At 46.6% G+C, this 26,829-nt stretch overlaps 1 protein-coding gene across 1 annotated transcript; it reads left to right on the forward strand.

Moving 5' to 3' along the window:
• The first annotated feature begins 887 nt into the window (after nt 1-887).
• LOC309391465 (ubiquitin carboxyl-terminal hydrolase CYLD-like) lies at nt 888-26,341 on the forward strand. Its single transcript, XM_081951957.1, has 15 exons — nt 888-1,246; nt 3,565-4,053; nt 4,893-5,171; nt 8,096-8,171; nt 8,775-8,971; nt 10,315-10,471; nt 11,964-12,099; nt 12,266-12,376; nt 16,341-16,432; nt 16,947-17,013; nt 17,963-18,095; nt 18,606-18,714; nt 21,442-21,560; nt 22,896-23,115; nt 23,787-26,341. Exons 2-15 carry the CDS (start codon nt 3,583-3,585, stop codon nt 23,969-23,971), a joined length of 2,352 nt encoding a protein of 783 aa, XP_081808083.1. The 5' UTR covers nt 888-1,246; nt 3,565-3,582; the 3' UTR covers nt 23,972-26,341.
• The last annotated feature ends 488 nt before the right edge of the window (nt 26,342-26,829 follow it).

Consider the following 26,829-nt stretch of genomic DNA (forward strand, 5'->3'; position numbering starts at 1 on the left):
GCGGTGGGTTACTTTGAGGGGTAACTCAAAAGTGTCTCCAACCAAAGAAGGCTTGGGGAGTTATGCCCCCGAGAAATCTAGGGGTTTTCCGGAGACGAGCTGGCCACGGAGGCGCTTTTAGTCATTAAAGAGCCAAAGGAAAGGGCACCTCCAGGTGAGCACAGCAGAGTTTGGTCAGCCTTGGGAACGGAGACCACGAGGAAATCCCAGAGTCGTGGAATACGCAGGGAAGGCGGGAAATAACCGGGATGGGGGAGGCATTTATGGTGCTGTAAGGCAGGGGTCTCCAACCTTGGCAACTTTAAGCCTGGCGGACTTCAATTCCCAGAATCCCCCGGCCAGGCTTAAAGTTGCCAGGGTTGGAGACCCCGGCTGGTAAGAGATCCCTTTGCCACCCTCGTCCTCCAGAACCCTCGGACTACAGTGCCCATCCGCCACCGCCGCTGCGGATAATGGGCTTTGGAGTCGGTCGCTTGTGGCTCTTCCGGGTGCAGAGAGCGAGCCATGACGTCTCCTCTTCCCTCCCGACGCGGGGAAAATCCCTGGGTGGAGCCACGTGAAGGGGTTTTCCCCCGCCCCGCCCACCTCGGCTGGCGCTTCCAATTGGCCAGATGTGGGGTCCATTAAAGGGAATGGGAGGGAAAATAAAGCTCTCCGCCTGCCCTCTGCTCCCGCCCCCATTCTATCCCGTCGCTGATTGGGCGAGCCTTGGAGTCCATCAAGGGAAATGAGAGAGAGAAAATAAAACTCTTGTCTGTCCTCATCTTCCCCCTCCCTTCCAACCCGTCGCTGATTGGGCGAGCCCCTCGGCGGGGGGCGCCCTCGTTTGTCGTTCCGGTTGCCCATTGGCTGTCCGGCGGGTGACGTCATGCCCGTCGCCCGGCCGACTGAGGGTAGCGTCGTTTCCTCAGAGTTTCCCTCAGAAACGCCTTCTGCTCTTTCCGACGGGCGACCGACCGACCGACCGACCGACCGGTGGCGGGGCTGAACCGGGCCGGCCTTTCGCTCCGTCCCCATCCCCGAAGGGAGCCGAGGAGCCCCCAGTCCCGTGGACGGGTCGGCCCCGGAGCTGCCGTTGCCCCGCTGGCTCCTTTCCGCCGCTGGGAGAAGGCCGAAACCGGGCGACGAAAGGCTGCGGAGAAGGCCCCGGGAGCGGCTGAGGGGAACCTCGACCGGTGTGGATTTCCCCTCTCCCGGCGTCGGTTACCTGCCTTCAGGCAGCCTTTGACTCCCGGCGGCCTCCGAGGTAGATTTTCTCCCTCAGATCCGTCGCTAAACAGGCCCTTCGGGTCTTCCAGCTGTGCGCTGTCACTGGCGGCTGGTTGCCCTTCAAGCCCGGCTCTGCGTCCTCTTAGCCAGGCCTATAATATCCTCTATATGGGTTGATTTATACGGGCAGTCCTCGACTTAAGGCCACCATTGAGCCCAGGATTGATGTGGCTGGGCCAGTGAGCCGTTTTATGACTTTTCCTGCCACTGTTGTTAAGTGAATCATTGCGGTGCTTAAGTTAGGAGCATGGTCGGTAAGCAAATCTGGCTTCCTTCATGGGCTTCCCTCGTCAGAAGGTCACAAAAAATGGATCATGTGAGCCCAGGACACTGATCAGTTGGCAAGCATCCAAATGTAAATCACATGTCCACAGGGATGCTGCAGTGGGAAAAAAGGCTGTAAAAAAAGACGGTCACTAAGTCGAGGACCACCCGTATGCCTTAAAAGTTAGCCTTACCAATGGCGTTAAGTAGACTTTTCATTCAAATGATTTGTCCCTAAGCCCGGATGATGATACCTAGCTGGGTAATGAGAGATCTGGAAGAAAACAACCGAGCCCAGAGAGCACCAAGGAGCCCTGAGCTATGGAGACTCCCTTCAGTTGGTGGCGGTTTGTTTTCTTGGCTGCCCATGGTCGTCTTCTCCGGAGTTTTCTTCAAAAGCGTCAACCGGATAGTCTTCCCATCCCGCTTCTTGAACGTTCAGCTTTCACTTTCATTTAGTATTGGGAAATCCCAAGGCTTGCACAATTCTGGTCTTCTGAAATACGCATCTCAATAATGAATATCTTTCCCTCCTAAAGATGCTTTTTCATTTCGCTTTTCTCCCTCCCTCCTTTCCGTTCTCTCCCCTCTCTCCCCCCTCTCGTTCTCTCCCCCTCCCTCCCCCTCTCTCCCTCCATTTCTCCTTCTCTCCCGTCCTTCTCCCCCCTCCCTCCTGTTCTCCCCTCCCTCTCTTCCTCTCATTCTCATTCTCCCCTCCCTCTCCCCCCTCTCGTTCACTCCCCCTCCCTCCCCCTGCTCTCTCCCACCCATCCCTTCCCCCTCCCTTCCCCATTCCCCCTCCCTCCCATTCTCCTCTCCCTCTCTTCCTCCTGTTCTCCCCCTCTCTCCCTCTCCCCCTCTCGTTCTCTCCCCCTCCCTCCCCCCTCGCCATCCATTCCTCCTCCCCCTCCCTTCTCCCTCCCCCTCTCTCCTGTTCTTCCCTCCCTCCCTCCTTCCCATTCTCCTCCCCTCCCTCTCCCCCCTCTTGTTTTCTCCCCCTCCATCCCCCCTCTCTCCCTCCATTCCTCAGCTCCTCCCCCTCCCTTCTCCCTCCCCCCTCCCTCCCGTTCTCCCCTCTCTCTCTCTTCCTCCCTCCTGTTCTCTCCCTCTCCCCCTCTCCCCCTCTCATTCTCTCCCCATCCCTCCACCCTCTCTCTCCCTCCATCCCTCCTCCCCCTCCCTTCTCCCTCCCCCTCCCTCCTGTTCTCCCCTCCCTTCTCCCTCCCCCTCCCTCCTGTTCTCCCCTCCCTTCCTCCCTCCCATTATCCTCCCCTCCCTCTCGTTCTTCCCTCTCCCCCTCTATCCTCCCTCCCTCTCATTCTCCCCTCCCTCCTTCCCGTTCTCCTTCTCTCCCTCCCTCCCTCTCTCCCCCTCCCTCTCATTCTACCCACTCCCCGTCCCTCACATTCTCCCTCTCCCCCCCCCCCACAATAGGCAATCACATGCCCCTGGGATGTTGCACCTGTCATAAATATGAGTCAGTTGCCAAGCCTCCGAGATTTAATCACATGATTATGGGAATACCGCAACATTTTTAATTGTGAAAAATAGTCATAAGTCACTTTTTCAGGGCATTGTAATTTTGAATGGTCACTATATGAATTGTTGTAAGTCAAGGACTACCTGTATACATACATATTGTTGTCTGCATGTCACCAAAATCGCTTGGATATTGACATCTCTGCTGTACAGAATGCCGCTATGCTCCTTCCATTGTTGTTCCGGGTATAACTATATTGCATAGCAAATCTAGCTGAGCTGTAAACTTTGGGACATCTCTACCATGCCATGAAAACAGGTCCTACAAGATTTCTGTGGCACCATCGTTCTGAGAAGATGCTTTGGATGGCTTTCAAATGAATTTCATCGTCCTCGCTCTAAATAAATAACTGATCCTTAGAGATCAGGGTCGCACATGCTGGCTTATCTTCTCTAGCAGTTTCAGTTTCAGTGTATATTTGGATGAGGCTATTTTTGTATCTGAAAAAAATAAATTTGGTCAGAGACTGATCTTAAATTTGTTTATTTTAGGACGGAAAAATTCATAAGATGGACACCCCCGTCACACCCCCGTCTTACCAGCCTGCAGAATTGGACAGAAATATGTATTATATCTTGACTGAAAACTACCATTATGGCAGCAAGCTTTTCCACGCAGGGAGTATGTGTTATCTGAGAGAACAGACATACCTGCAGCACATTAGCAGAATGTCTACTCGCTTGTGGCGGTTTATCATGGAACAGGATGGTTCCGTGGCTACTCTGGACGTGGAAAGCCTGCAGCCGGTGAATGAGAAGATGGCTGACTTCCTTCTGGCCATCAACAACGCTCGGGAACGCTTGAACTGTTTTCTAGACAGGCAGGTTCTAGATGCCGCCATGATGGCTGAAGAAGGTCAGCAGGTCTTGGTCGATCTGGATGATCAGTTTTTCCCCGCTACCATCCGCTACATTGGGAAACTTCATACGAGCCCTTTATCATCAGGGATCTATCCAATTTACTTTGGAGTGGAATTGCGGGTAAGACGGATTTTAAAAGGGGCTATTATTTTTGTGACAGACTGTGACAGAGTACAGGTGGTGCTCGACATACGACAGTCCGTTTGGTAACCTTTCAAAGTTACAGCGTGGCACTGAAAAATGTGACGGAGGACCGTTTTTCACAGTTGGGACCTTTGCAACTTCCCCATGGTCATGTGATCAAAATTTACCTGACTCATACTTATGACGGTTGCAGTGTCCCTCGGTCACATGATTCTCTTTTGTGACCTTCTGACCCACAAGGTCAACGGGGAAGCCAAATTCACTTAGCAACCATGTGACTAATTTATCAAATGCAGGAATTCACTTAACAACTATGGCAAGTAAAGTCGTAACATGGGGTAAAATTCACTTAACAAATGTCTCACTTAACAACAAAAATGTTGACCTCAATTGTGGTTGTAAATGGAGGACTACATGTAGTCAGTTTACACCTGTTGTATGCAGACCTGTTTCCTGATAACCAGGTTATGTGGTGAGTTTTTAACTTAAGCATGAATAGAAAATTTTTCCGTTTTGGAAGGATGGAAATTTAAAATAGAGATAGTCCTCGACTTACAACAATTTGTTTAGTGAAATACCGAATTAGTGCTATGCACTCAGAAAAATACAACCTCTGCCCCAAATCTAAGAGATGTTATCCCCTTGGGGAAAGAGTGTTGACTTGCTTTAACCCTAACTAGATATCCTGTGGATAGGCTGGGGAATTCTGGGAGTTGAAGCCCACAAATCTTACAGCTGCTAAGGTTGGGCACCCCTGGGCTAAGGCTGTGCTGTGGAGACCTCTCAGTCATGACCTCTGTCTGTTATTTCTCCAGGGTGATGGTGAAGGCAGAGGCCACTGTGCTGGCACCTACCATGGGGCAGAATACTTCAAGTGTAAACCCAAGTGCGGCCTTTTCCTACCGTTCAACAAGCTGCAGTTTCTGCCAGCGTTAGAGACCGACCAGGTGGAGGAGAAAAGGCAGACAGCTGATGGAATTGTGCCAGTGAAAATGGGCGACCCTGTTGGCTTTTATCTAGACGATGCCTTCACACGAGGGATAGTCCTGGAAGTGTATCAGAAGGGGAATGAGTGGATGGTGAAAGTATGTTCGGTAAGGAGGTCTCAAAGAGAAAATCAATTCCTGAAATTTATTGGTCGGTTTTATTTGCTTTTTTTCCTCTCGTCTCAAAAGTGCTTTTCAAAAGGCAACTGGGCTTTTCTTTTTCTTTTTGAAAACGTTTTGCTTCTCATCCAAGAAGCTTTTTCAATTCAGTTCTTCAGTTCTTGCATGAGAAACAAAATGTCTTCAAAGAAGAAGAAATAAGCAAGAAAGTCCAGTTGCCAAAAGCGCCTTTGGGGAAATGTCTGCAAGCATAAATAAGCTCAGAGACCAAGGACTCCACAGAAAAATGTCAGCAATTAATTCAGTCTGTTATTTAGCTTTTGGTTTCCCAAAATGATGTATTCTCAGTGCTCAAGGCAGCTCCTTTGATTTCAAGCTCACCTTGGTTTCGAAATCCTTGGTGTGGGGTTTGCTCTATATTTAAAGACAGCAGTCCACCCACCAGTCTTGGTGGAGGGGTATGCTGAGATATGATTTTCTCCTTGGTTGTTCCTAAGGAATTCCTGGAAGTTTGGCATGCTGACAAATCCTCCATCAGTAGACCCACAGAAATAAACCTTATTTACACACCATTCAAAAGGGACGAAGAAAAAGCTGAGAAGGAAGCAACAAGACCAGAACACATCCTCTCCAGCAACCAACTGCCAGATAAGCAGGGATTGATACTAGACAATTCTAGCAGAAAACAATACCCTTATCAAGGAATTAACAAGTAGAAAACCATATCCCCACCAACACTGCCAGGAGAGGCTACTGTATATAAACAGAGCAAACCCCACGCTCACCAGCATTGATGATATTACCTATTTGGGTAATGAAACATCCTCAAATAAACAATCACACTTAATCTTAAAAGAAAAACAAAGTCCAGTTGCCTTTTGAAAACCATTTTTGGGACAACCATGACTTGGAAGATTGAGAATCTCCATAAAAAAATGGCACTCTTTCTCTTTCCCCCACAACAACACCCCAACTCTGCAATGGGCAGAGAGGTGGTCCAAATGTTGATGCTTCCATGTTAAAGGATGGGACAGCAGCTTAGATGGTCCCCTGGCAGCTTTTAACTGGGGAAGTAGAACGACATTCTAAATGGGCAACTTCCCCAGTCAAATACTTAATGATTGAATATTGTAGAGCATCAGAATAAGCAAAGTCTCTGTTTGAACCTCTGGAAAGCTGCTTCATAAGCCTTAGAACATAAAACAAAGAATAATTGTCAGGGGCAAGAATTGGGAGGTAAAGTTAGGTCCAAAATTAACAGAAGTTTATTTCATGCTACCTCTAAACAAGAATCCAAAGCAAATTGGTAGTAGATAATAGTCAACAGAATTCAAGGAAGGCTGGACTTAGATCTCTTGTGGGTATGAAGAGACTCTAAACTGATGATGTGTTTGATCCCTCCCTCCCTTGGTCTGGTCATCTCCTACAATAATAGGATTGGAAGGGACCTTGGAGGTCTTCTAGAGCAGCCCCCCTGCTCAAGCAGGAGATCCTAGAGCCATGTCAGACAAATGGCTGTCCAGTCTCTTCCTGAAAACCTCGAGTGATGGAACACCCACAATTTCTAAAAGGCAAGCCGTTCCACTAGTTGATTGTTCTCACTGTCAGGAAGTGTCTCCTTAGTTCTAGGTAGGATCTCTCTTTAATTATCTTCCACCCTTTACTTCTTGTCCTGCCCTCAAGTGCTTTGGAGAATAAGGTGACTGACTCCCTCTTCTCTGTGGCAGCCCCTCAAGTACTTGCAAGCTGCTATCATGTCACCCTTTGTGATAAGTGGCAGCGATGTAAAGCAGCCTCTTCTGTATTGGCTGGGTTGCTGAGAATTGTGGGAGCTGTAGTCCTAACACAATTTGGGGGAGTTGTCCTGATTGTTTGTAAGCTACCCAGAGTCACTGAGAGTGAGTGATGGCCATATAAATCCTCTAAACACACACACACACACTGAGATGGCTGCATTGTCGGAGGTTGGGGTCCGTATGATTCTTTCTGTTTATGCATCACCTGGATAACCAGATAGCTCTGGGAACAGTTACAAGCAATAATGGCCGCCTTATTTTGAGAGAGAAATGTGACACAGTGCTCTCTTTCAGAAAACTTCCCCTCTCTTAAACCCATTTGTTCCTCTGCTTCTTAGACGGGGAAGGAAATAAAGTTTTGTAAAAGCTTGTCATACTTGCTTTGAGGAAGGTAGAAGGCAATTGGAAACTAATTTGCTTGCGGGAGTCCGATGTCTCTGCAGGGGACATACGCTACCTGTGCCAAGCATGGACGCTTACAATAAAGCATAAACAAAAGTTAAGTCACCATGGAAAGGAGATCTTTGAGGAATGCTGCTGGAGTGACCAGAAAAGATAAAATCAGGAATGAGATCATAAGAGAAAGAATTGGTGTAGAACCAATCTGGAGGCACATACTGAAAACAGCAAATGAAGTGGCTTGCTCACCTGGAGAGAAAGGTCTTGGGATTCCATACCGTGCAAGGCATGTAAAAAAAGAGAAGGACAAAGAACACGGGGCAGACCCAGACAGGTGCCTACTTAAGAGCAGAAAGAAATGGAACAGAACAGGCATTGGGAAAGATAGGAGGAAAGGTAGGATTAGAAAAAAAGACATTTGGGACATCAAAATGAACTATTTATCAAATGTGTTTCTCATCTTGCGGTTCAGAAGACTCTGGGCGGGTGAAGGATGCTTTTGTACAATCCACCTCTATTCTGATTGAAATGGCATAGGGTCTCTTGCTTGAGCAGGGGGTTGGACTAGAAGACCTCCAGGGTCCCTTCTGGCTCTCTTCTGATTGATTGAATTCCAACACCTGTTATATGTGGGAAGAAAGGAGAAGACTCGCTCCATCCACACCCATCCCTCACATTTAGGTCTTAAAATCCTGTTAAGTTTTCCTTCTATTTTAGGAGGAAGAGGGCTCGACAGACGTTTTCCGAGAGATCCCTCTGGATTCGGTGGTGAAGGAGGAAGTGCTCTCCTTAGGTAAATGGCTTTTTGGACAACCTGGAGTTTTTATTGTCCTGATTTTGGAGGGGGACTGAAAAACAAGTACATAAGTAGTCCTCAAGTTACAACCATTTGTTTAGTGACTGTTTGAAGATACAACAGCACTGAAAAAAGTGACGTACGACCATTTTTCACACTTACGACTGTTGCAGCATCCCCATGATCAATAAATCAGATGCTCGGCAACTGACTCATACTTACGACCATTGCTGTGTCCCAAGGTCAGGCGATCCCTGACCTTTTCCGACCTTTGGACAAGCAAAATCAATGGGAAAGCTGAATTCCTTTAACAACCATGCGACTAACTTATCAACCGTGGTTATTCACTTAACAACCGAGGCAAGAAAGGTCATAAAATGAGGCAAAACTCACTTAGCCAGTGCCTCACTTAACGAGAAATTTGGGGCTCGATTGTGTCGTAGGTGGAGGACTACCTGAAGTCAAATATAGAAGAGCAGGATGTCACACCTATTCTTACCTGGGCCTTTAGCAACGAGGAAAGCAAAAGGTCATCAGATCAGAATGAAAGGGCTCAGCAGAAATAAACAGACAGGCCTCACTTTTCTGTCTTTGATACAGACCCGGATTGTGGGCTCCAGGAATATTTCAAGCGTAAGAGAAGCGAAAGTTCAGATAATTTGGAAGAGAAGGCCGGCTCTCTGGGAGTCAACTCTATGGTGCAGATCAACCTAGACAAGGGACGGGCTGTCACAGGGACGATCCGTTGGATTGGCTCCCTCCCTAATACCCAGCAAAGGGTGGCTGGAATTGAGTTGGTAAGCACCCATCACCCACCCTTTGTACTGTGTCCCTGCGCCTTTCTCCCCTCCCCCCCCCCCTCTCTCTGATGTGAACTTTTCAGCTTGTAGCCTGATCAGGAGCCAGAGCACAAAGCTAGACCTGCAGGTGCCTGCAGAATAGAAACTGCCTTCATCCCCAGCAGCTGCTCCCACTGGTGCCGGAGCCTGTGGAGATGGAATGGATGGCTGCTCCCAGTGGAGTGTCTCCCGTGGATCTTTCCGGAGCCAGCAGGCATTTGAAGCCTCCTGATCAAAGGTCACAGTGGGAAGGGTTGGCCCAAATCTTTGGTGGGGTCTTGCCTTGGGGCTTCCTCTTGCCCAGGAGGTGATAGTGAGGGAGCTTCCATTATTTATTGTGCCGTGTGTGTCTGTGTGTGTGTGTACAAACAAATGCACACACACATATATATAAAATACACACACACACACACACACACACAGTGTTTGTATATGTATGTATGTATGTGTACACATATAGTGTGTGTATATATATATGTACACACACATATACTCTGTGTGTGTGTGTATATACATACATACATACATACATATATATATATATATATATATATATATAGAGAGAGAGAGAGAGAGAGAGAGAGAGAGAGATGTCTATACTGTACGTAGACTCAGTACATGTATGTGTGTATGTTTGTGTGTATACGTATATATATATATGTAGGCACACACTATTTATATATGGGTGTGTGTTTAGCTAGACAGACATACAGACCGAGTGACTTGTCAGACTCAAGGCACAATAAATAATGTCCTCTTGGGCAGGAGGATGCCACAAGGCAACCCTATATAATACATTATACATATCTATGTATACAATTATATAAGTGTGTAAAAAACTCTTAGTGAATTATTGAATCCAGTAATTGATCATGACTGAAATGATCAAATACAGGTAATCTTACAACTTACAAGACTTTGTTTACTATCCACTCAAAGGTTGAACAGCACTGGACTAAGTGACCATTTCTCAGGCGACTGTTGCACTTCCCTGTGCTCACGTGATCAAAATTCGGGCATTTGGCAATTGAGTCAGATTTCTGACAGTCGCTGTGTCCCGGGGTCACGTCGTCCCCTTTTGTGACCTTCTGACAAGGAAAGTCAGCGGGGAAGCCAGGTTCACTTAACAAACGTGTTACTAACTTAACAACTGCCATAATTAACCACTGTGGCAAGAAAGGTCGTAAACGAGGGGAAAACTCACTCAACAAATGTCTTGCTTAGCAACAGAAATGTTGGGCACAATTGTGGTCGCAAGTCGAGGACTACCTGTAATAGCGTCCTGTTATCCTCCCTGACAGGATGAAGAGAATAACGGTCTTTCCGACGGGGAGTGGCAAGGTGTGCGCTATTTTAACTGCCCTCCCCATCGGGCCCTTTTTGTGCGCCTGGAGTCGTGCCAACCAGATTCACGTTTCCAGGGAAACCAGCGCCTGTTCCAGGAGCCTTCCAAATTCAGTAAGTCCCTTCCCTGCAGTGGCTGCATATTGAGTCCCTAGAATCCTCAATGGGCATCCGTTTGAACCCTTGGTCAGGACAAGAAAATGAGTTTATATATTTATTTGTAAGTAATTCAAGGCAACAAACTTACCTACCACTGCTTCTTCCTCCTGTTCCCTCTCAACAACAGCCCTATGAGGTGGGTTAGGCTGAGAGGGGGGGACTGGCCCCAAATCACCCAGCTTTCATGCTTAACGCAGAACTCACGGTTTCCTCGTGATTGACCCAAAGTCGCCCAGCCAGATTTCATGCTTAAGGTGGGAATAGAAAGGTTTGTCGCACAATCAGCCAGATTTTAGACTCGATTTGGTGTTTTTTGGCCCCTTCCAAAAGACCTGGGATGGCCAGAGGTTGTTGTCTGATGAAGTTCAAAGTCTCATCGCAGGATGTAAGCTGCTGGCAATTGACCAGTGAGGATTTCGTCATTGAATTATTATTTAAGATTTAATCTTCAATACGATTCCCAGTCTAGAACTGGTAAAAACTTAACAGTCCAGGACCTAGCCAAGGACCTAAGAGCCGTTAAGGTAACGCCTGAGTATATAGGCAGTTCTGAATAAGATGGTTTTTTTGCAAAGGTCTGATAAGTTCAAAATTTCCATGCATCTAGGCAGCCCTTTGGGAATTGCTCCAAGGTCCCCCATTACTATTGGTACAACCACTGATTTCTTCCTCCACAATCGCTCGACTTCAGTTTGCAGATTGCAATATTTCATTATTTTTTTCTAGCTTTTTCTCTCCAATTCGTGCATCACCTGGTGTTGCAATATCAATGAACTAAATATTTTTTTCTTTTCTATAATAGCGCTGTAAGGTGTGTTGTGGGCCAGAGGTCTGTCTGTTTGAATCCGAAAGTCCCATAGGATCTTGACTTGCTCATTTTCAAGAACAACTTCTTCCTCTTCCTCCTCCTCCTCTTCTTCTTCCTCTTCCTCCTCTTCGTCTTCATCGTCTCCTCCTCCTCTTCGTCTTCTCCTTCTCCTCTTCTTCTTCTTCTTCTTCCTCCTCCTCCTCTTCTCCTCTTCTTCTTCTACTTCCTCCTCCTCTTCTTCCCCCTTCTCTTCTTCCTCCTCTTCTTCCTCCTCCTCCTCTTCGTCTTCCTCTTCTCCTCTTCTACTTCCTCCTCCTCCTCTTCTTCTTCCTCCTCCTCTTCTTCCCCCTTCTCCTCCTCTTCTTCCTCCTTTTCTTCTTCCTCCTCCTCCTCTTCATCTTCCTCTTCTCCTCTTCTTATTCTACTTCCTCCTCCTCCTCTTCTTCCTCCTCCTCTTCTTCTTTCCCCTTCTCCTCCTCCTCCTCTTCTTCTTCTTCTTCTTCTTCTTCCTCCTCCTCCTCCTCCTCCTCCTCCTCCTCCTCCTCCTCCTCCTCTCCTCTTCTTCCTCTCCTCCTCCTCATTATCATCCTCCTCCTCATTATCATCCTCGTTATTAAAATAGAGAATCCTCTGTTTCAGGTGACGTGGACAGTCTGTCTGTTCTGAGCAACTCCCCACCCCTGAGAGACGAGGTAGCCGTGAGTGTCCTCCGAGGGCGGATGAGAGGGATCCAAGGCCATTGTAACTCCTGCTACATGGACGCTGCCCTATTCAGGTTGGCAGCCCTACCAGCTTCCTTCACCCTGCAGGTGAAGGTACCTCCTTTGGAACACTGCTTGTTGATATCCTTGCTTTCCCTCCCCTCCGTCTCGTTCTCTCTAAATCTCTCTGCCCTCCACCCTGATGCGTTGGACTGACTGGCACATCCTCTCTTGCCACAGCCTCTTCTCCTGCACCTCGGTCCTGGATTCCATGCTATATAAGCCCCCTCTGCCTGCTGATGGGCGCATTCAAGAGATCCTCCGGGACAAGATCGTCAACCCTCTGAGGCAGTAAGTGGCTCTCTGGGCCCTCTGATCAATTGTTTTAGAAACCCTCTGATGGACAGGGGACTGGAGGCTAAAACATATGAAGAACGGTTGCAGGAACTGGGTATGTCTAGTTTAATGGAAAGAAGGACCAGGGGAGACATGATTGCAGTCTTCCAATATCTCAGGGGTTGCCACAAAGAAGAGGGAGTCAAGCTATTCTCCAAGGCACCTGAGGACAGAACAAGAAGCAATGGGTGGAAACTAATCAAGGAGAGAAGCAACTTAGAACTAAGGAGAAATTTCCTGGCAGTTAGAACAATTAACCAGTGGAACCGCTTGCCTCCAGAAGTTGTGAATGCTCCAACACTGGAAGTTTTTAAAGAAGAGACTGCACAGCGATTTGTCTGAAATGGTATAGGGTTTCCTGCCTAAGCAGGGCGTTCTCCTAGAAGACCTAAGCGAGACATTTTTAAAGTCAGTTTTGCCGCATTTTACAACCCTTTCCTTCCACAGCTATTAAGTGAATCACTGCAGTTGTTAACCCAATGGTTGTTGGGTGAACTTGTCTTCCCCGTTGACTTTGCTTGTCAGAAGGTCGCACCCAAGGATGCTGCGACCGTCATAAATGTAAGTCAGTTGCGTGAATTTTGGTCATGCAACCAGGGGAATGCTGGAAGCATGAAAAATGGTCATGTCACTTTTTCAGCGCTGTTGTAACGGTCACTAAATTAACCGTTGTAAGTTGAGAAGCGCCTGCATTCTGACATGTGTAGCAATGTTCCCTCTAATTTTTTTTCAGTGTGAGCGGAAAAGTATAGTGTTTGAGTGGAACATTTTCATGCCTGAGCACCTAAGAGAGCAACAGTTTGAACTGCTGTCGCGTCTGCTGGATATTTGCGCAACGTTCCAAGCGTCAAGCTCCAATTGCGAGCGAGGTTTCAGCCTGATAAATGCCAGGCATGAAAATGTGCCGCTCAAACACTATACTTTTCTGCTCACACTGAAAAAAAAAGCCTCTCTGCTCAGCTTTTACATTGTTAGTCTGACTAGAGAGAGACATGGCACCAACAGCCTGGGCCCTGGCATTTTGCAGGCAACCTGTCCTCTCACATTCCCTTGGAATGCAACCCATCACACCTGAATTAGATTTTGCCAATTATCCTATTAAAAGATAATCCTATTATTCTAAAATATGACTCAGTCACTATTAAAAACTGTAAATATTTAATGCTAATAAATAATAGCAGTCATTGTTATTTAGTATGACTAAAGTCAGTATTGATATATCAATATAATATCAATCAAAATTGACAATAAACACTAAAATAACAATACAAATATATAATGTGGAGTATAAATGTAATAAATATAATATATAAATGCAATATAAATGTAATAAAATAATTTATCATGAAACTCTCCCCCTTGCCAAATCTATTTTGAATGAAGATATGAAATTAATCAAGTATTGCATTTATTTTTCAAAATGAATGTACTAATTTTTTATTATTTCAGTTTTGTACGCCATCTTTTCATCTCCAAGGCATTCAAAGCAGCTAACAGATTTTTTTAAAAAATTGAAATCTACTTAAAAACTGGTGTTAACATCACCATAAACTAATTCAAAAAGCCTGGCTAAAAAGGGAAGTATCCTTTTCTAAAACCAAAAAAGGAAGAAGAACTGCTGTAGGATTGTATTCTGTAGTATTTAATCCAATGCAGAGCTTTCAAATGTAATCCAAATTATATATCTAAACAACATTATAAATCATTTAAATATCAGAAGATTAGAGCATTGTTTTTTCTGATCTCTTGGCAGAAAGGATGTGTAGTGGCATTTAATGGAATTTAAAATGATTAAGTCCATGACACAAATTGCACAATAGGAAATCCAGGCCAGAATTTAGCAGGCCCGGGGGGGGGGGGGGGAGTAGGTAAGGCCACTTTATAGCTAAATTTGATAGCATTAAAAATTAAATAGGATTAAAATCTGTGTTTTATAATTTACCCAGTTGTACCATGCCGTCCGCCCCACTCCTTTGGGCCGGCGTTAGCCTGCTGCACCAAGGGGGTACGTAAGAGGGAGGAAAAAAACCAGGAGGAGATACGCACGCAGCTAAGCACGGAGCAACCTCGGCGTCTAAGCAGGCGAGTCCACAGTATGCGCGTGCCCGCCCGCACGTCCAAGACAGGACATAAAAAGGGAAGGAAAGGCAGGGAGGAGCCGACCATACCCAGCCCTGTTTGGGGCGTCGGCTTGCACGCAAGCAAGTACCTGGCGCAGGATGGGGAAAGGCTTTGTTGACAGGTCCGAAGCACGGAGAATCAGGAGATGCCACCCACATGCAGCCGCATAATAAATTGCACCAATTCCACCCAAACTTTTTTAAAAAATGTTGTCAAGACTCCTGTTTAGCTGGAGGGGGTTTCGTTTGCGATTCCGCGGCTGTTCTGCAGAGTGCAGAGACTGCAGTCCGTGTCCGGCAAATGACACTGTGTGGCAGTGGGAAACTGCTGTGCGGTATTTACTTGCCATGTGCGCGGCCGCGCAGCCGCGCACCTTAGAGGGAACATAGATGTGTAGTGTTTGTGGCTTCCACTGCTGTCTTTGTAAAAAGGGCCTTCCTGGTAGATTCTGGAAAAAACATTTATTTTAAAATAGGCACCAGAAGCTCAATTGTCCAAAAAGTGCTTTTTTTTCAAGAAGCAACTGGACTTTCTGGTTTTCCTTTGAAGACGTTTCGCTTCTCATCCAAGAAGCTTCTTCTGCTCTGGAGAATCTCATTATCTTACAGAACTGAAGAAGCTTCTGGGATGAGAAGCAAAACGTCTTCAAAGGAAAACCAGAAAGTCCAGTTGCCTCTTGGGAAAAAAAAAGCACCTTTGGGACGACCATCACCTGGAGGAATGAGAATCTCCATAGACAAAAGCTCACTTCCACATCTGGGAGAGGAGTTCTAAAAGGTGCCTTGGGAAATACAATGGATTTATGACTGAAGACTTAAGGACCATTTGTACTTACCAGTGGTTCTCCCAAAGGTACTTACAGCCTAGACTCACAGTGCCAATGGCCGCCACTTCCCCAAGGTCTCCGGGTTTTGGGTGCTGCACAACTGGCCCTCATTTGCAGATGTTTGCCGTGTCCCACAGTCCCATGACCTCACTTTTCCAATACAATAGATATTCCTCGACTTACAACAGTTCATTTAGTGACTGTTCAAAGTGACAATGGCACTTTAAAAAGTGACTTATGACCATTTTTTACACTTTAACAACCTTTCCAGCACCCCCGTGATCAAAATTCAGACACTTGGCAACTGGTTCATGCTTACGACCGTTGCTGTGTCCCAAGGTCACCTGATCCTTTTTTGCGACCTTCTGACAAGCCAAGTCAATGGGGAAGCCAGATTCACTTAACAATCAAGTTACTAACCTACCAATTGCAGTGATTCATTTAACAACTATGGCAAGAAAGGTCATAAGATGGGGCCAAACTCATAATGAAGGTTCACTTAACAACATAAATTTTGGGCTCAGTTGTTGTAATCCAAGGACTGCCTGTATTTTTTTGGCTAGAAACAGGTATTTACTTCCAGTTTCTAGCCAAACACACCAATTGGGACAAAAATAGTGCCAATTGGTGTGTTTAATAATACATCATAAAATCGGATCGGCCACTTGTGTGTCTTGATTTATGACCGTCACAATATACAACGGGAATTCCAGGCTCCATTATGGTCGTAAGTCGATAACTGTAGCAGTTGGACCAGGCCTGGCATGGGTTTGAGTGGCCTGAACTGAAGCCATGACATAGCTGCATGTTTCTTTTCCTTCACCTTTGAAAGCAGGATAAATTGAGCCCAATTTTGTAGGCTCAGAATGCAAAGAACTGGGACTTTGGAGACCCAGGTGCAGATCGGGGGCCCCAACAATCTAGTTTTTGAGTGTGTCTTGAGATGTCTCTTTTTGCCTGGATCTTAAACAGGAATGGCTTTGTTGCTGCCAAAAGTGTGATGGATCTTCGGTATCAGCTGACCGAAAAGGGACAGTCTTCCAGTTTTGCTACTTCGGAAAAAGGTGCCTTTCTCTCTCTCTCTCGATTTGAAATTGCGAGATTCTGATTTCAAAATTGGGGAAATGAAGGTGGGCCTGGATTCCCAGGATCGCTGGCTGTGATTTCCATTGGAGGGATGGAGCCGGAGGTAGAGATTACCGAGTAGATTCCAATGCTGAAAGGCTTCATCCCTGGAGGCTTTCAAGAAGAGATTGGACACCCATTTGTCTGGAATGACATAGGGTCTCCTGCCTGAGCAGGAGGTTGGACTAGAAGACCACCAAGGTCCATCCCAACTCTGTCATTCAGCCTTTCTTTTGTGATCCTTTCATTTGTCATTAAATCACCACTGGGCGATCTTACCTGGCCAGCAGAGCAGAAGGGAGATTCCGTGGGGCGAGGGCTTATTCGGAGAAGGATTTGTGGTTGTGTCTGCAGCAGCGATTGTTCTCCATGGAGGGAGGGAGGGAGGGAGGGAGGAAGTGGGAGGCGTCCTATGGGCCTGCGTCTGACCTGGGGTGCCCTCTGCTCTTTCAGACCCCGAAGAGTTTCTGAATCTGATCATGCATCGCATTCTTGGACTGGAGCCACTCTTGAAACTGCAGTAAGTTCCTGGCGTCACCCTTCCATCCTCACTTGGGCTGTTGTGAAGGGGGGAGGAATAGCGTCGGAAGGGACTCCGTCACCTTTGAGATACGGTCTAGTGTAGCCATGGCAAACGTTTTCGGTTGTCATGGTTGTCCCAAAGGTGTTTTTTTCAGGAGGCAAACAGACTTTCTTGGTTTTTTTTTGAAAATGTCCCCCACCATCCAGCCAGAGCTGAAGAAGCTTCTTGGATGAGAAGCGAAACGTCTTCAAAGAAAAAACAGAAAGTCCATTTGCCTCTTGAAAAAAAACACTTTGGGGTCAACTCTGACCTGGAGGACAGAAAGTTTCCACAAACACTTGGGAATTAATCCTCTGATTTTTCCAGTGTGACCTATTGGTGGTAATTTAAAACCTCAAGGAGCCGATAAATAAGCTGAAACCCGGAAGTTCAGGTTTCCCCACGTTCCATTTTGGAAAGAGGCGGGGTAGATAAACCCCACGCTGGCTCAGGAGCAGAGGTGGGTTCCTACCAGTTTGCACCAGTTTGGGTGAACCAGTAGTGGTAATTCTGCCTGGATCACAGAACCGGCAGCGACCCAGGATGGCCACGCCCCCCAACCGGTTCCCCGGTTGCTGCTACCATTGCCGGCAATTTTTTTACTACTTTTTCTTGTTCTTCGCGCATGCGCAGAACAATCTACATCAAACTGTGCACGCAGGGCAGGCCCGGCACATGCCTGAAGAGAACCGGTAGCGACGCTGGCAGGAACCCACCCCTGCTCAGGAGGGAGGGAGTATCTTCTCCAGGTTGCCCTCCCACCACGGCTGGCACTTCTCGATTGAAAAAGGAAAGTGTGTGCTGGCTGCAACTTATCTCTGGGTAGTTGAAGCTTCCAAATTTCCGCTGGTTCCTTTTTCGGGGTCGGGCCAGAGTCAGTGGCTCAGCAGGCCGGTTCTGATTTCAGGTCGGGAAGGTTGAAAGAACAGGAGTGTTACTGTTACCAGATATTCATGGACAAGCAGGAGAGTTTAGTGGTGCCCAACGTTCAGCAGTTGGTAGAGCATTCCTTCCTCACCTCGGACCTCAAGCTGGTGGAGGTGAGTCCTCCTCTTCCTCCTTTTTCATAAGTCCTGCCCCCTCCCCCCACCTCCCCCAAGCAGCATGGTTTCTGCAATATTTGTGGAGAACCTGTCAGGCGACCCAAGGACTCAGGAGGAGGGACCCCCCCCCCCGCCCCTCTTCACAAGGCACACCTGGGACTGAGATTTAAGGAGACGCTGTGAGGAGGGTCATTGGTTGGGAATAAAGGCTGCATTTGTGGAGTTTGGTGTGAGGGTACAGACATTTGGAGTTTACAGGACTGCTTGCCTTCTTCCTGCTTTGTGGATTCGTTTCCCTCTTCCTTTGCTTTGCTGAAAAGCTCGCAGCCAGAGGCTGCTGTGCGTGCATGCAGGCATGTAGGCATGCGCTTTGCTCTGGGACTTACCAAGACTGTAGGAGCGTTGGGGGGGAAAGTTGGAGCATTAGAGGGGAGTTTGAAGTCTCAGCTGGCTGTGTGGCCTTTGTGCCTTGTCCCGGGTCATCACAGTTGTGTTTCTCCCCTCCAGATCCCGTCCTGCTTTATTCTCCAAATGCCTCGTTTTGGGAAGGAGTACAAAATGTTCAGCAAAATCATCCCTTCCTTGGAGCTGGATATCACCGACCTGCTGCTGGACAGTAAGTCCTCGGGCAGGGGAGGCATAAAACGCTCCGTAAACCACCTCACTGTTTTCTGGAAGTGATGCCATCACACAGCGTGAAGCTGAGGATAAGCTAAGCTAACCTTCCTTGTCATTGTCCGGTCTACACAATGGCACACATGAAAATGAAATTCTGGAAAGAAGGAATGCCACCCATCAAACAATCTCACCTTCCCAAGATAAGAATAATAATACAATAGCAGCAGCAGAATCCAAAAATGCAAAAGTGACACTAAAACATTTATCTATCTATATACAGGTAGTCCTCGACTTACAACCACAATTGACCCCAACATTTCTGTTGTTAAATGAGACATTTGTTAAGTGAGTTCTGCCCCATGTTACCACCGTCCTTGCCACAGTTGTTAAGCGAATCACTGCAGTTGATAAGTTAGTCACCCGGTTGCTAAGTGAATCCGGCTTCCCCATTGACTTGCTAGTCAGGAGGTCACAAAAGGGGATCGCGTGACCCTGGGACACTGCAACCGTCATAAATATGAACCAGTTGCCGTGTCTGAACTTTGATCATGTGACCATGGGGGTGCTATAATGGTTGCAAGAACGAATAGTCATAAGTCATTTTTTTCAGTGATGTTGTAATTTTCGATGGTCACTAAATGAATTGTTGTAAGTCGAGGACTTCTTGTATTAACCACACTCTGTTTTGAATGCATAGCAGAAAAAAGATTCCCGAGAGTTAACAAGGTTTATATGGGAAGTAGAAGGAAGTGTTAAAAGTTGCCAAGGTTGGACACACCTGCCCTAAACCCTTTGCACAGGTGTATAGCCACTAGGAGTAAGGCCCCAGCTGCAAGCTGGGTGGTTGCTGAGCCCCTGAAATCCAGTCACATGACTGAAGAGGGAAGGTATGGAGCTTCGGAATTGGGTCGTAAATGTCCGATATCCATGGGTCATGAAACAGGATCAGGTAACAGGAGGGTCAGGTAACCCTCAGGGTCAGGTAACAGGAGCGTCCACATTGTACCTTGTAAGCCACCTAGAGTTGTTGTAAGCGAGTAGGCGGCTATATAAATTATCTAAGATAGATACATAGATAGATGATAGATAGATAGATAGATAGATAGATAGATAGATAGATAGATAGATAGATAGATGATAGATACATAGATAGATAGATACATAGATAGATAGATACATAGATAGATAGATAGATAGATAGATAGATAGATAGATGATAGATAGATAGATAGATGATAGATAGATAGATAGATGATAGATAGATAGATAGATAGATAGATAGATAGATAGATAGATAGATGATACATAGATAGATACATAGATAGATAGATAGATAGATAGATAGATAGATAGATAGATAGATAGATGATAGATAGATAGATGATAGATAGATAGATAGATAGATAGATAGATGATAGATACATAGATAGATAGATAGATAGATAGATAGATAGATGATAGATAGATAGATAGATAGATGATAGATAGATAGATAGATAGATAGATAGATGATAGATAGATAGATAGATAGATGATAGATAGATAGATAGATAGATAGATGATAGATAGATAGATAGATAGATAGATAGATGATAGATAGATAGATGATAGATAGATAGATAGATAGATGATAGATAGATAGATAGATGATAGATAGATAGATGATAGATAGATAGATAGATGATAGATAGATAGATGATAGATAGATAGATAGATGATAGATAGATAGATAGATAGATAGATAGATGGATAGATAGATGATAGATAGATAGATAGATAGATAGATAGATAGATGATAGATAGATAGATAGATAGATAGATGATAGATAGATAGATAGATAGATAGATAGATAGATGATAGATAGATAGATGATAGATAGATAGATAGATGATAGATAGATAGATGATAGATAGATAGATAGATAGATAGATAGATAGATAAATAGATAGACAGACAGACAGACAGACAGACAGACGCATCAAACCTTTTACATAATAATGTAAACTAATCATTTCTATAACAACAAATCTATCTAATCAGTAAAGCCCAAAATTAAAAGTTTCATTTTTCCCCACAAGCACAAAGTCCAGAAGTGGTTTCCAAATAGAAAAAAAAGTAATTGTGATTTTTTTCCCCTTTAAATCATAGCAGTCAATTTCTGCTAAGTCTTATCAGCTTTTGCAGCCATTCATCCATTTTGGGAATCAAAGTGTCCTTCAAGTTTTGTACTTTTTTCCTTTCCTTCCTTTCCTTTTCCTTTCCCTTTCTTTTTTTTTTTTATTAAAAGAGTTTTGTACAAACAAATTTTCCCCCTTTTCACCCCCCCTCCACACAATATAAATCTCATACAAATGCTATACCCCCCCAACTTTCCCTTTCCTCCCCTTTTCCCTCCCCTGTTTTCCTACTATTTTCTTTGATATTTTTGTATTTTACAGTATATTATAAACTAATAAAAAAAAATTTCCGTATCATGATAGTGGTTGCCACGATGAGGACTGGAGACTTGACATGCCTCTGGTTTGAAAGGAAATTCTCTGAGGCCTCCCTTTTTCACTGACCCAGCCAGAGGGATTTAGGATTTAGGCTTTGGACCAGTGCACTGCTTCGCTCCTGGCTGGGGCCTCCAAGAGACCTCCGGGTTCCTGGGGTCTGCCTGGTCTCTTGTGAATTGCAGGGAACGGGAGAATGTTCCAGAGGCTGATGGTTGCATTCACACTTCAGGTCCCCGGGAGTGTTTTGTGTGCGGAGATATCGCCACTCAGGAATGCTCGTCGTGCTTCAAAGACAAGATGTTTGCTGGGACAGGGCTGAAGCAGTTTTGTGACTCGTGTTGCAGTCAGGTGTGTGATTTGTTTATTTTTTTGCTTTGAGGAATGTTGCGGAGGATCCAGGCCAGGCCATTCGGACATTCAGGTCGGCTTTGTTTGTACTAAATAGCACAGCACTTCACAGTGCTTTTACAGCCCCCTCTAAGCAGTTTACAGAGTCAGCCTCTGGCCCCCAACAGTCGGGGTCCTCATTTGACCCACTTCGGAAGGACGGAAGGCTGAGTCAACCTGGAGCCAGTGAGAATTGAATTGCTGGCAGTGGGCAGAGTCAGCCTATAATACTGCATTCTCACCACAACGCCACCACGGCCCTCCCTCCCTCCCTCCCTTCCTCCCCACTTAGCAATAGCACCTAGACTTATATACCGCTTCATAATGCTTTTACAGCCCTCTCTGAGCGGTTTACAGAGTCAGCCTCTGGCCCCCAACAATCAGGGTCCTCATTTGACCCACCTGGGAAGGACGGGAGGCTGAGTCCACCTTGAGCCAGTGAGAATTGAACTGCCAAACGGCAGGCAGCCGGTGATCAGCAGAAGTAGCCTGCAGTACTGCACTCTAACCACTGTGTTACTGCAGCTTTTGAATCCCCAACAAATCCTTGTCAAGTTGGTCTTCCATTGCTTGGTGGAGTTGATTTGGTCAAAGGTGACATAATTTAGGGCAAGGGATCCAACTTTGGCAACTTTAAGACCGGTGGACTTCGACTCCCAGAATTCTGGGAGTCAAAATCCACCAATCTTAAAAGTTGCCAAGGTTAGAAATCCTGCTTTAAACATTCCTTGCCAAATTCTGAAGTCTTGAAATGAACAGAGGCCGTTGCAATCTCTACATGGTGCAGAGTTAAAGACGCATCTTTTTTATATATTTAACTGCAGGTTTAATATTACTAGTAGTACTTTAGAGATATTTTTTTTAAAGAGGAGACGGTAGCATCTTGTTCTGCACGTTTGAGATTATTCTCAATAATATTCTAGTGTGGGAACTGCAAAGGCCATCTTTATCTTCCTTTCTTGCAATTCTTTTGTGGTTGATTTGAAGACAGATGTTGGAGGGTTGTCTTGTTAAGATGAATCAACCACATTTCAGCTTCAGTTTATTCAGGCCCAGTGAAGTCACAAGTCTTTTTCAGTTTAGATGTAATCAAATCTTGTAATCAGATCAAATGTTATCTATGGAGATTCTCAGTCCTCCAGGCCAGGCCTTTGTCCCAAAGGTGCTTTGTTTTTCAAGGGGCAACTGGACTTTCTGCGTTTTCTTTGAAGACATTTCGCTTCTCATCCAAGAAGCTTCTTCAGCTCTGACTGGGTGGTGGGGAAACCTCACCCGTTCCCCCTCGCTCACTTTCAGGCTCACTCCCATTATCAGCGAAGAGGCCACCTGATGACCAAGCTGCGTGTTCCCAACGAATTCGCTTGGGATGGCGGCCGGGATAGGGTGCGGGTGCCACGGGAGAAACTGGAGCTGTTTGCCGTTCTCTGCATTGAGACCAGCCACTACGTGTCCTTCGTGAAATATGGGCCCGAGAAAGAGAACTGGATGTTCTTCGACAGCATGGCAGATCGACACGGTGAGCCGTTCGTTCGTTCGGTTATTCATTCATTCATTCATTCATTCATTCCCTGCCTTTATTTGTAAGTGACGCGAAACAGCAAACATATTTAATATTCCCCCCCCCCACCAATTTTCCCCATAGCAACAATCCTATGAGGTGGGTTGGGCTGAGAGAAAGAATCACACAACCAGCTTCCATGCCTAAGGCGGGACTAGAACTCATGGTCTCCCGGTGATTGGCTCAAAGTCACCCAGCCAGTTTCATGTCTAAGGCGGGAGTAGAACTCACGGTCTTCTGGTGATTGGCTCAAAGTCACCCAGCCAGTTTCATGTCTAAGGCGGGAGTAGAACTCACGGTCTTCTGGTGATTGGCCTAAAGTCACTGTCGGGCTTTGATGGTTAAGGTGTCTCCCAATAATTGGGCCACAGTCACCCAGCCTGCTTGTATGCCTAAAGTAGGATTAGACTTCCCCAACTGTGGCTTGCTAGCCCAGGGGAGTTCACCACTAAACCAAAGGTGCCTGCCTGGGCCACGGTTTCTGCTTCCTTGGGGGGCTTGGGCTCCAAAGGCTGGGGGTGCCTGAGGCCTTTGGGGTGATCTCTGGAAAGTGGTCCCCCCCCTTTCACTAGGCAGGGCAAAACGCCTGACCCTCCAATCCGCCCCTCCCCTCCCTCTCCTCCACTCAGGTGACGAGAACGGCTACAACATTCCCACGGTGACGCTGTGCCCGGAGGTGGCCAAATACCTGGAGATGCCCGTGTCCTCCTTGGCCATGGAGCAGCCCCGGGACATGGAAGGAGTCACTAAGCGCCTCTTTTGCGACGCCTACATGTACATGTACCAGAGCAAGAAGATGGCCCTTTACAAATGAGGCCCAGGCCGGAGGGCCCCGGCTTCCTGTCCCCAGAAGAAAGGATCCCCAGGCCTTTCCCTCACCTCTTCTCTCTTGCTCTGCTGCTCACAGCGCCCCGGCCCACCCCCTTGTGGGGCTAAGCGAAGGCGGCCGTGCCCCTGTGGCCAAGCCTCCCACAACCCTGCAGGGTAGGAACATTGTTGGTCGAAGAGCGCGATCGACATACCTCCCTCCTCATTCCACGAAGCTTTGGCTTGCAATCTTCGGACTGAGGTGCCTTGACCCACCCATGGACCACAGCTAGGAATGCAGAAGTTGAAGGTCAGATGTTTTGGGGTATGCGGGAAAAGACTGTCTGAGCTGTGACCCTGAAGCAGGAAGCCCCCAGCCCCATTTCTGGGGAGAATTCCTCTTCCTGAACAGACTGGTGGGGATTTAGCATTGCGGGCAAGGAATGCTCACACAGTCTGCCCTGACTGCCTAGGAATCTTAAGGGATCAAAAGGTCCGTGGCTCTTTGCACGTGGCCGTTTTGAATGGTCCCAGGGCACTTATTATGGTGCCCATCCCTAAAAAGAAAAAATGACATTTTTAAAGATTTGGGGCTCCAGGTTTCATGATGGCATCTCTCAGGTTGGACCTTCAGTGGTCCTAAGAACCCCAATATTACCCCAATCTTGGGGGAAGCTCACATTGATTGTTTTGGTTTTTCCACTTTTGGTGAGGCCGCACTGTGTACAATCAACTCCCATCCAAAGCAAAGAGGACATCAACTTCGAGGGTTCAGCTGCTGTGCCTCCGATTTAATTAATTTAAATTAATTGTTATTTTAACCATTTAAATCTCGTGAAGTGCCCTAGCAGCATTCAAAAAAGCACCTAGTGAGCCTTGGTCCCCTCTGCCAATTTCTATTTTCTGATGCAAACAAAGGCATCCCTGGATTTTGCCTATGAAAGTTCTCTTTTATCAGCTCGTCTAATTCGAATTTCCATCTCTAAGTGCCAAAGTTATGAATGGTTCTTCTTAATGTATCGGCTACGAAAATCCTTCGGATGAAACACTTTCAGGCTCTCCTGCTCGGTTATGTGCGATTTACACAATCATTCCCCTGACTGAGCCCCATTTCCCACCCACCCCCAAAACAAAACAGCCTTCTTATTTTCTCTCCTAGTAAATACGATGCAATAAACCTTGCAAGGAGCAGGGCGGAAAGTGCCTTATCTACGTGGCCGGCTGTGTAAATTTCAGCTCTTTAACCAGATGCACTTTTCTTCCCTCTCTGAAAAGAGACTCTAATGCAGTGATGGCAAACCTTTTTGGAAACAAGTGGCCAAAACGGAACGCACATGCGCGTGCATCTGTGCACCAGAGTACCAGAAACCCAAAGCCAAGCTGGCCAGCGTGCTTGCGCGTGCCGGAGCACCAGAAACTTGAAGACCAGCTGGCTGGTGCGCTTGCGTGGGCTGGCCAGCTGGTCTTCAGATTTCCAGCACACGCATGCCCATCAGCCAGCTGGTTTTCACATGCGCCAGAAACCTGAAGACAAGCTGGCCAGCACACGCATGCACACCACCTCTGGCACGCGTGCCATGAGCTTGCCATCACAGCTGTAATGTAATACGTTGTCACTGAAATTTCCTGCCCTTCAGCTTCAGATCCGCCCTTCCAATCAGGGCTCTTTTCCAAACAAGGCTGCCTCTTGGGGGAGAAAATAATACTTGATAGTAATACTTGGTTTAGATGTCAGAGATCCGTCTCGCTAAACGGATCTTGTCACACTGGCCAGTTAATTCCTGCAATAAAGAGGTGGGACTTACGCTGCAGCCATCTTCATTCCATTTTGGTTGTGGACCAGATTCGGTTTGTTTGCCTAGAGCAGGGGTGTCCAAACTTGGCAACTTTAAGACTTGTGGACTTCAACTCCCAGAATTCCCCAGCCAGCAGAGCTGGCTGGGGAATTCTGAGAGTTAAAGTCCACAAGTCTTAAAGTTGCCAAGTTTGGACACCCCTGGCTTAGAGTAATTTTTTTAAAAAAATATTGTAAATGCGTAGTTTTTGTAAGTTATGTTGGTTTGATCCCGGAATGTCCAACCTTGGCAATTTGTAAGGCTTGTGGACTTCCACCTCCCAGAATGGCTGGCTGGGGAATTCTGAGAGTTGGAGTCCACAAGTCTTAAAATTGCCCAGGTTGGATACCCATGGAATATTCAATGCTTTTTGCCCTTTCAAAAAAAAAAAAAACCCACCACATGCTGAATTGTATTCTCTCTTTTGTCTTTTCAATCTGTAGCCCTTCTTTGCATTCATCTCAGGGGGAAAAAAGAACTTTTTGTATATGTAACGTCTCTCTAAAAACCGGTCTTCCAATAGAGCCTTATTTTTAACTTGACTTGTGTGTTTGCCTGTTATTTTCCTGAACATCAAGGTCTGAATGCTATTCAATCAGGATAGAGCTGGAAGGAACCTTGGAGGTCTTCTAGTCCAACCCCCTGCTCAAGCAGAAGACCCCTTTACCAGGGGTGTTAAACTCAAGGCCCAGGGGCTGGATCTGGCCTGCTGGACACTTAGATCTGGCCCCTGGTGCCAGCCTGGAAATATCAAAGACCTCCTTGCGGCCCGTTTTCGGCTTGCAGAGTGCTGCAGATGTCGAGGCAGAAAATGGGACATGGGGGCTGCTTTGGCTGGCAGAAGGCGCCTGTCCCATCTCCCCCTCCCTCTTCAGACCCCTCACCCCCCCCCCGGCCAGCCCGCAGAGAACTGCAATGCTGATCCGGTCCTCAAAGAAATCCAGTTTGACACCCCCCCCCCTGCCCTCTACCATCTCAGATAAATGGTTCCCCAGTCTCTTCTTAAAGACCTCCAGTGATGGAGCTCTCA

The sequence above is a fragment of the Natrix helvetica genome (assembly GCF_964273705.1).
Source record: "Natrix helvetica genome assembly, chromosome: 4".
NCBI lineage: Eukaryota > Metazoa > Chordata > Lepidosauria > Squamata > Natricidae > Natrix > Natrix helvetica.